This window comes from Populus nigra, chromosome 6 (genome assembly GCF_951802175.1).
Source record: "Populus nigra chromosome 6, ddPopNigr1.1, whole genome shotgun sequence".
NCBI classification, from domain to species: Eukaryota; Viridiplantae; Streptophyta; class Magnoliopsida; order Malpighiales; family Salicaceae; genus Populus; species Populus nigra.
Window position 1 is genome coordinate 13,588,494 of NC_084857.1, and position 10,902 is coordinate 13,599,395.

Below are 10,902 nucleotides of genomic sequence, written 5' to 3' on the forward strand. Positions count from 1 at the left end.
AAAGACCAACCTCTTACTTTATTTATTGCATGAAAAATGTTCCTGAAAATCACTCTATGAGATCTTTCTTTTTTTATTTCATTTAGCATCGGGGATTTCACATGTATATATCTCTGGAGTTTTAGTTTGAAAAACTCAATAGTTATGCATTGTTATGTTGACTTGTCAACATAACACACATAATTTTTAATAGATTTATTTTCCAAATTATGAAGATGAAAGATCAAAATTTCTTAGTCTTGTTATCTATTAATAACATGTTTGGGAACACGGTAAAAACTGCATTCCCAAAAAATTTATTAATAACATGTTTGGGAACGCGGTACAAACTGCGTTCCCAAAAAATTAAAATTTTTTTTTTACTAAAATTTAATATGGTTTACACGTTTTGGATCGTTTTGATGTGCTGATGTCAAAAATAATTTTTAAAAAATAAAAAAAATTATTGGCATGCATTTCGGCACAAAAAGTTACTTGAAAAGCAACCGCTACCATACTGCCAAGCACCCTCTAAATCATTAACAACAAATTTGACATCAAGTCATGTCAGGGATATTGATTGTGCGAAAAATTGACAAAATAATGGTATGAAATTTAAGATAACTAATGTTATGTTTGCAATGGTCATAAGTGAAAAATATACATATGTTTTTATTCCATTTACACTATGCTTTTTAATGTATTTTGAATTTATTTGAGTTGATTGGAAGTTATTTTTATAAGTTTGGCATGAAGAAGAGACTTCATGAATTAATTAAAACATAAGAAATTCTACATTTTATGTTTTACACCTAACTTTTTATGACAAGTTTTTTGTCAAGTTAGAGTTTTAGAATGAGAAGGTGAGCTATTTTAAGTTGAAGCACACATGTCAAGCTTTCCAGAAATGTATTATGGGCAAACTTTCGATCTCATTTAGATCTCGAATCAGACCTGCAAACTCGGGCCAGAATCCTTCTTGCAGCAGGATTCTCTGCTTTCACACTAGAGATTCAAATGGGAATATCTTGAGTTTTTGATATCGAAACCAGGTGATTCAAAAACCAAAATTCATCTACACATCCAAGATTACAACTTTCATGAAGGACTTAAAGTTAGATAAAATCGTTTTGAAGGATATAATTTGGACGCAATCTGGTTGGTTGAAATGAGTCCCTTGATCTGATTCGAAAACTAACGGTGCCGAGTATCCTGATAAGGCTGAGAGGTTGACATAAAAAAATGAGTCTTAGGACCTAAGAAAGGTGCAGATCAAGTCTTTAGCATGTCATGAATGAAAGAATATAGTTAGGATGGTCGGATATTGCAAGAAACCAAGTCAGAATCAAAGTCTAAATTGCAACAGGGTTAGTATTACAATAGAATTGTGACGGCAACAGAAGCAAATTTCAACACAAATTCCAAGAGATTTATCCAACCTTGAAGACCATATAAAGAATGAAAGAATTTAGAATCATGAAGACTTCTAATTAGCCTAAGAATCCTGAAGATTTCGATAGCAAAAAGGGAGGATAAAGAGAGCAGAACACAGCTAAAACAGGAGTCGAAAAACATTCTTTTCTTCTCTACTTTTGTCAATTTTTTAGCAACTATGAACTAAACTCCTTAATTCAATTCAAGAGGGATACACACCATCTCCATTAGCATGTTGTAAGAAGTAACGTTATCATTGTAATTCTATCAGATTCAAGTATTTATTTTTTATTGTTCAAAATTATACTATTGATTGTTATTCAAGCTTATTGAATTGTTTTGAGATGATATGTATGCTTTCTAGTTTTTTTTCAATCCGTAATTGTTGTTAGGAACTAGAGTAAGAAGTAAAAGAATTAATTTGATTGTTGCAACTATCATCTTGATTTATTAGAGAAGAATAAACTAAGTTAAAATTGTTGAGCTTTTGAATGTTTGCTTAGAATAAATGCACAGATTTTATTTTTAAGACTACTACCGAGTGAATGAAAATTGCTTTCAATATTACATTCATTTGATGGTAAGAAATTAATTAGAGAGCTTTTTTTAATTAATGTACTTGTAATCTCATCGATTTGCCTCAGCTTTAAGGGATATCGAGTTTATTTGCTTGACGCGAAAGAATATTTATTTTACTTTGATGATCAACAAATTTATAGGAATGGATGTATGAACCCTTGAATTGATTTAACGACATCAATTTATTATTTTCAGAATTATTGTTTCTTGAATTTTTCATTCAAATCTCTCATTCTTTCTCATTTCATTATATTGTAGGAAGATTAAACAAAATTTCCCTTGGGTTTGACCTGGTTTTCACAATCATACTATAAATTTAATTTGTTTGTGATAGTTAAGTCGGAATTATATTTTGGTGATTCCAATGACCGACGAGAGGGTTTTTTGCAATAAGATGGTTAAGAGTTTGATGGAAGATTTTGTTGTCATTTTCTTTATAAAGAGTGGTTTTCCATATTTCATTTATTTTTCTTCTTGTCAATTTGGATGAATTGAAAAATTGTTGTTAAGACTTATCAAGTAATACTACATGATTTAATACATGTGCCAATTGGATCTATTAAAAAATTAGGAGCTATTAGAGAATAATATAAATTATATCCTAGAACCTTACCTAATAGCTTAAGCTATTGGGTTGAGATGGTTCTTTGACATGGTATCAGAGCCTTGATGACCAAGCAATCACGAATTCGAATCTCACCATCCTCATTTATTTGATAAAAATTAAGCACAAGGTAATGTGGGCATGTCAAGTTTTAAGCTCAAAGGGTTTTTACTTGAGGAGGTGTGTTAGAGAATAATATAAATCATATTCTGGAACCTTACCTAATAGCTTAAACTATTGGATTGAGATGGTTCTTTGACACGAGTTAAGAAGGTTAAAGAGGTATTTAATGATTAATTCAAGATATTTGGGTCTTATTTATTACAAGACTTATGGATTCAATTTTATTTTTTTACTTACACGTGAATTAGGCTTATTATTCTAATATATAATTTTATATTTATGGATATAACTTTTGATTTGATCATTGAATTGAGTAAAATATTTTCTATAAAATTAAAATATAATATCAATTAGATATTGAAAAGGCCTTACGAAAAAGACCATAAGCTATTATGCTTATTTAATTGAATTAAAATATTTATCTTGTATTTAATTTTTTTTAATAATTTAAGATGTATTAATTATTAAAAATATTATTATTCGGGTGAAAGTTGAAATTAAAATTTTTTTATTAAAAACCAATTGCGCCTTTGATTGCGGAAAAGTCACAACTCAGAAGATACCGTTCATTGCCAAATCATAGTTATTGTATTTAAAAATTCTATTTTCCTCCCCTGTAAAAACGGGGTCTCTCTACGTGGCCCTTGCCCTTTCCTAGGCTTCACGTGCAAGATCCCACATATAAAAGTTAATTGTTCGTTCATTTAAACTAGGCTTTAAATATGGTGATTGATTTATATTAAGAAAAATTAATAGAAAAATTCAATTCCATATATATATATATATATATATATATATATATATATATAAATTAAAAGAATAATTTTTAAATAATTTAAAAAGATTTCATCCATTTATTCTCTCTATATTTTTTTATATCAAGAAACATAATGATTTCATTAAGCATTAAAACCGCAAAATACATTTAATAGCAAAATTTTTATATTTAAAAAAGACAAAAAGCTTATCAAGCTAAGTCTAAAACCACAATACAAACGGGAAAAAAGAAGAAGAAGAGAGATTACAAAATGGAATATGTTTTTCATTTTTTTAAAAAAAAAAAACAAGAGATTTATAGAAGCATCTGATATACATTATAATATCTTTGTCATTACCTGACACTAGCCAAGTCTTGAAGTATTGTTGACTAATTATAAAAAAAACTTAAAAAAAAAGAAGCAAATTCATTATGGCTATAGAGTCATATTACAATCCATTACAATGGTGAAATAATGTCTATAGCCTTTTAAAAAAATTATTTATCTTTGATTTAGAGGTATTTTAGTCAGAATATTAATTATTAGTGGTTTGTTTAAAGGCATTTTTATATTTTTAATATTTTAATGAACAATAAAATAAAAAAATTACCTCTAGGAGTAAAAAAAATCAATAGTTTCATGTAGGAATATGTAGGTAATTTTTATTTTTAATACATAGTGAAATTTTATATGTACCCTTGGATCTAAGAAATTTAATTCATTGGGATCAAGGGTATTATGGTTTTTTACTCTCTATTTTTGTTAATTGTTGATTTGGTTGAGGATAATAATATAATTTAACATTTAAATAATATTTTTTATTTTAAAAAAGTTGTTGCTACGTGCACAACACGAGCTATCATATAAGAGCCGTTGTGTAATTTGGACGATGCATGCAACGGCTCCTGGTGGTAAAAATTATCCTTTTGTTGTATCATTTGATGCCTCAGTGTCTCCTCTTTTATAATAGGTGACATGTGTAGTTAAAATATAGTTAGTTTATTGCTAGTGATTTTTTTTTTATTTTTCTTTCTTGTCCCCCAAAAAGCACTATGGACCTCATTGTTATTAGTATTTCAAATTCAGTCTTTTTAATTTTGGTATTTTGATCATTTTTCCTTTTTGGAAATTTTTTTTTAATTTAACCTTTTTTTTTAATTTGTATATATAATATGTTGTGATTCGGTCTTCTTTTTTTTTAATTTTAATTTTTTTTCTTTGTTTTTTTATCAAAGTTTTTTTTACTTTCAGTTCTATCCTTTAAATCAAGTTTATGATTTTTTATTTTTTCAATGATAATAATAATAATTTCAATTTGGCCCCTTTTTTTGATTTCTTATTGTTTTCTTTATAATTTATAATTTTATCTTTTAAATCAAGTTTAAGATTTTTGTTTTTTCAATAATGGTGGTGGTGGTGTTTGTGGACTTGTGGTGGTGGTGGTGGTGGTGATAAAAATAAAAATAATAGTAGTAATGTTAGTTATAAAAATAGTGATGTGGTAGTTAAAATAATAATGAAAATAACAATATTATTTATGATGATGATATTAATAAGTGTGATAATATTATTGAAGATAATAATTTTTTTGATAATAATAGTAATAATAACAATAATAAAAATAAAATAAAAATAATAGTAGTAATGTTAGTTATAAAAATAGTGATGTGGTAGTTAAAATAGTAATGAAAATAACAATATTATTTATGATGATGATATTAATAAGTGCGATAATATTATTGAAGATAATAATTTTTTTGATAATAATAGTAATAATAACAATAATAAAAATAAAATAAAAATAATAGTAGTAATGTTAGTTATAAAAATAGTGATGTGGTAGTTAAAATAGTAATGAAAATAACAATATTATTTATGATGATGATATTAATAAGTGCGATAATATTATTGAAGATAATAATTTTTTTGATAATAATAGTAATAATAACAATAATAAAAATAAAATAAAAATAATAGTAGTAATGTTAGTTATAAAAATAGTGATGTGGTAGTTAAAATAATAATGAAAATAACAATATTATTTATGATGATGATATTAATACGTGTGATAATATTATTGAAGATAATAATTTTTATAAAGATAGTGATAATAGTAATTATAATAATAAAAATTATATTAATAATAATAGTAATAAGGAGGAGGAGGACGACTGCTTCTATGGCCCATTTATCATGTTCAGCTTATTTACATTTTCACGGTTCAAGGTCAGGGTGCATGTTCTCACAGTTTCTTTTTGCCACGTTCCATAGCTTCCCACCACTGAATCCCATGTGCTTTCTTGCAGAAAACAAAAGTCGGAACTCTTACATCACTATTGATAGGTGATGGCTGAAGTAACTAGTAAAACTCCATTAATCTAAAACTAATTTGAAAAAAAGATCTAGGTTATAAGGTTATTGTGCAAACCCATAAATTAATTTTTATATTAAAATAATAGTGTTTTATTTTGTTTTTTACTTCATCTTTATAAGATAATGATTGGTCGGGTTAACCATGTTATTAAATGAATTTGGTTAATATCTTATTTAATTTAATCAAAATATATTATACATCTTGAATTTCTAATTTCTATACATGTGGTACAAGTAGTATACTCTCTTGTTTTATTACAACAACTTTTTAAAAATAAAATGTTAAAATTAAAAACGATTAATTTTGAAACTTTATGTAAACAATAATTGTACCAGTGGACTTGTGGGGATGTCAATAACATCATCTGATGTATTGATATCAAAAATAAATTTTTTTAAAATTTTAAAAAATATATATTTTAATATATTTTCAATAAAAACTATTTTAAAATACAACCTCTATCATATTTTTAAACATGCTCTTAATTAATTATTATTTGATATTTGAATCATATCCTTAATTTTTTTCCTAGAATTTATCAGTATAGGAGTCATTTCAATCCAAAAGTTTAAGCTATTAGGTGAGGTCCTAAGAAATGATTTATATTATTCTCTAATGCATCCCCTTAAGTAAAAGTTCTTTGGGTTTAAAACTTGCACAAACTCATACGACCTTGAGCTTAATTTTTTTTATCAAATAAACGGGGATAGTAAAATTCGAACTCGTGACTGCTTGGTTATCAAGGCTTTAATACCATGTCAAATAACTATCTAAATCTAAAAGTTTAAACTATTAGATGAGATTCCAGAAAATAATTTATATTTGTGAATATACAAAGATAAAAAGATCAAAATGGATTGTGCAAAAAAAAATTCATACTAATATTATAAAAAGGATGTTATAATCTTATTTGAACATAAAGGAAAAATTAAATGATATCTAATAAAATAATATTTCATTTATAATTTTAATAATTTAAGTTTTTACTGAAATAACATCCTTAATGTGATTTTAAATAATTAATTTTAATGAAATAAAATTAAAACTCAAGGATAAAGATCCAAAAATAATAAAAAAAAGGCTAAAAACAAGCCATGTTTGTGGGGCCAAGTGACTCAGCATGTCTGCATTATTCAAAATAAAGGCTAAAAAAAGCAAGAGGTGATTTATAGAAGCACGTGATAATGCGAATGCCACTTCAGCGGACCTACGTTATAATGTCTTCGTCATCACCCGACACAAGCCAAGCGTCGTTGACTAATTAGACTAATAATTTCCTAGGCCGGGCGTGCAGGTAATTTAAAGGAGCCTTAGCCTGGAAGTTCCATTACAGAGCAACTGGGATTGGCAATTGTTCTAGCCTTTTGAGTAGTTGATCACATAGCTAGCTATGGCCACCGAAGACGTTTCTCTCGACCTTTCAAAGCTTCTTTCTTCAGAAGAGAGGGACTTTCTCATCCGCAACAATGGTGATCAGGTACTGCTTTTAGCATATGAGTTTCTCTGATCTTATTCAAGTCTACTTCTTCTTGTCTTATTATAAGTTGACGTCTTTTTTTATATGAACTTGTAGGTTTTTCTAGTAATTAAGATGAATATCATGTTTAAATTAGACTGCAAGCCTTGCTGAAGAACAAATTTATGACCAATTTCTGAAGCTTTTATGATTAAGAAAAAGCTCCTTTTTTTTGTTGCTTCTCTCACTGGCAAGATAAAGAAACCATGAATAAGATTTTGATTCGTTAAGGGCTGATATTTTTTTCTGATAATTTTCGAAATTAATTTTTAGGTTACGGTCAGCAATTTGGTTGGGAAGATTGTGGGATTCTATTTCTCTGGTTCGTGGTGCGGGCCGTGCCGTAATTTCACGCCGTTGTTGGTAGAAGTCTATAAACAGCTATCATCCAAAGGGGACTTTGAGGTGGTCTTCATTTCTTCTGACAGAGATGATGAATCCTTCAACACATACTTCTCCGAAATGCCATGGCTTGCTATTCCCTTCTCTGATACGGAGACCCGCAAACGTCTTAAGGAAGTGTTCAAAGTAAGAGGGATCCCTAATCTTGTCATTTTTGATACGAATGGCAAGGTTTCCTGCGATAATGGAGTCAGCACTGTCAAGGAACATGGCGTGGATGGGTATCCGTTCAACCTTGATAGACTGAATTTCCTGAAAGAGCAAGAAGAGAATGCTAAGAAGAATCAAACCATAAGCTCTATCTTGGTTTCAAGCTCACGTGATTATGTGATTTCAAATGATGGAAAAAAGGTAGATGTTTCATTCAATTAGCTAGTTTTGAAATTGAATTGATGATGCCATAATTCACTTTTTTGCTATCTGTAATGGCAGATCCCTGTGTTGGACCTTGAAGGAAAATTGGTTGGCTTGTATTTCTCAATCCATGCTCATAGGGTGTGCCGTGAATTCACTCCTAAACTAGTGGAATTATACAAGAGGCTCAAGGAAAAAGGAGAGGACTTTGAAGTAGTCCTAATATCTCTAGACTTTGAGGAAGAACACTTCAAAGAGAGTTTTGAGACAATGCCTTGGTTGGCATTGCCGTTTAAGGACAAGAGCTGCGAGAAGCTAGCGCGGTATTTTGAACTTAGAACCATTCCTAATCTTGTCATACTTGGCCAAGATGGGAAGACTTTGAACCCAAATGTAGCTGAACTCATCGAAGACTATGGAATTGAAGCCTACCCATTTACACCGGAAAAGCTTGACGAGCTAGCTGCAATTGAAAAGGCAAAACTGGAATCGCAGACGCTTGAGTCAGTTTTGGTTAATGGGGAAAATGATTTTGTGATTGACAAAAGTGGATCCAAGGTAATTTTTTTGTTCTGTGCTAACATCGCATGTGATATTGCATTACTTTCAATAACTTGCTTATTATCTCGAATTGAATTCATTAGCAAAGGTATTTTTATCATTCAAATGGTTTACTCTTTGATTAGGTCCGAGTGTCTGATCTAGTTGGAAAGAACATTCTTCTTTACTTCTCAGCTCAATGGTGCCCTCCATGTCGTGCCTTTTTACCCAAGCTAATTGAAGCATACCACACAATTAAAGCAAAAGACAATGCATTTGAGGTGATCTTCATCTCAAGTGACAGCGATCAATCCACCTTTGACGAGTTCTATTCAGAAATGCCTTGGTTAGCCCTTCCATTTGGTGATGAAAGGAAACAAATCCTGAGTCGGAAATTCAAAATTCAAGGCATTCCTGCAGCTGTAGCGATTGGCCCAAGTGGCCGGACCATTACCAAGGAAGCTCGGATGCACTTGACAGCTTACGGGGCAGATGCTTTTCCATTTACCGAGGAGCATCTAAAGCAATTGGAGGAGGAGCTTGAGGAAAAGGCAAAGGGGTGGCCAGAGAAAGTGAAACACGAACTTCATACTGAGCATGAGCTGATTCGTACTAAACGCAAAGCATATGTTTGCAATGGCTGTCGTGGAACAGGACATAGTTGGTCTTTCTATTGCAAACAATGTGACTTTGATCTTCACCCTAAGTGTGCTTTGAAGGAAGATGAAGATACTGGAAGTGAAAAGGGAAAGGAAGGAGGGGTCTGCGATGGAGATGTGTGCCGCAGAGCTTAAGCAGGCAAGCGCTCCTTGTATCTGGTTTTATGGGCTTTCTGCTGTAATAAGCGAGCTACGTAAGGTGTTTGTTGCATGTGTGTGAAGATAGTGGATGTCTTTCCTGTTATTGATATGTAATTAAGAGGTGTGTTGCTGAAGGATTTTCATGTCCTGTATTTCGATACCAAAAATAAATAACCGGATTGGCCAAGTTTATGTGAATCCTGTGACCCATTTGAAACTTGGGAATCCATGGTTGCTGGTTGTTCTCAAATCTCCATCACTTGTTATGAGGTTTTCGTCATTCCTAAAGGAAAATGCTTATCAGTCCTGTCAAAAAATTGGGAAGAGGTGCTATGCATGGTTCCATTGTGCCACTCTCTTTGCTTCTTTTTGGCTGGATGAAGCAGCAGCTTCACCTCTGGTGCAAATATTCCTGTAATTGATCTGCAGATTAAAAAAAAGATGGCTAATTGTGACTAAACCAACATTATATAATGAAACCTTTCTAACTCCACCGTAAAAGAAACAAGAATCTCCGATCCAAGCAACTGGATAGTCTCTTTTTTTCCCCTCTCTGCCTTCTCACATTACCCGTTGAGGCTGGTTTCAGAATCAAGAAAGCAGCATTCTTAACTAAGAACTAAGCAAGAAAAACTCATCCAATAGAAATGGCAATTCTTCTGTTGCTGATGACTGGTTGACAAATGAAATCCCAGCAAGTGGAAACTGGGTTCATTACAGCTATTTGAATGGTGCTAGAGGGTGGAACCAAAATCATGAGCAGGCTATTGCTTGTACCAGTCGAGGGGAGGCAAAGGACGGATAGGATTAATGGCGAGCTTCTAGAAGTTAGTGAAGCCAACAGCAGTACCAAGAACACTGAGATGATGGTATTAGCTTATTTGTTATTCTGTTGATGTTTTTTTAAAAAATGTTTTTTAATTTAAAATATATTAAAATAATATTTTTATTTTTTAAAATTTATTTTTCATTTCAATATATCAAAATAATTTTAAAATATATAAAAAAAATAATTTCAAAAAAAAATTTCAAATTTTTTTTTCAATCTCAAAAACAACATGCCTAAATAATTTGCTTTACTTGTGTGTATTTAGAACATAGTTTTAAAATTCAGTTCAGCTAAACGGGTTGACCTGATACTTGAACTGAGCTGGTTTTATAAAAAAATAAAAGAAGTTAAAAATTCTGGTAACATGATAGGTTGACCTGGTTATCCGACAAGATCCGATAAATAACCCGGTTGCAACCCGTTAACTATTTATTTTTTTAACCAAAACGATGTTATTTTGATTTATAAAAAAAATTAGAGTTGACCCGGATGACCGGTCAGAATCTGTTGATCCGGTCAAAACCGATGACCCGGATCTTGAGCCGGGTCGACTATCGAACTAAGTTTTAAAACTCTGGTTTAGAAAGGAGGTGAGGTGGGTTTGAGTTTT

At 30.5% G+C, this 10,902-nt stretch overlaps 1 protein-coding gene across 1 annotated transcript; it reads left to right on the forward strand.

Moving 5' to 3' along the window:
* The first annotated feature begins 7,110 nt into the window (after positions 1 to 7,110).
* On the forward strand, positions 7,111 to 9,661 carry LOC133697248 (probable nucleoredoxin 1). Its single transcript, XM_062119700.1, has 4 exons — positions 7,111 to 7,328; positions 7,641 to 8,120; positions 8,202 to 8,681; positions 8,810 to 9,661. The coding sequence occupies exons 1-4, from the start codon at positions 7,242 to 7,244 to the stop codon at positions 9,455 to 9,457; spliced, it is 1,695 nt and encodes a 564-aa protein (XP_061975684.1). The 5' UTR covers positions 7,111 to 7,241; the 3' UTR covers positions 9,458 to 9,661.
* Positions 9,662 to 10,902: the final 1,241 nt, after the last annotated feature.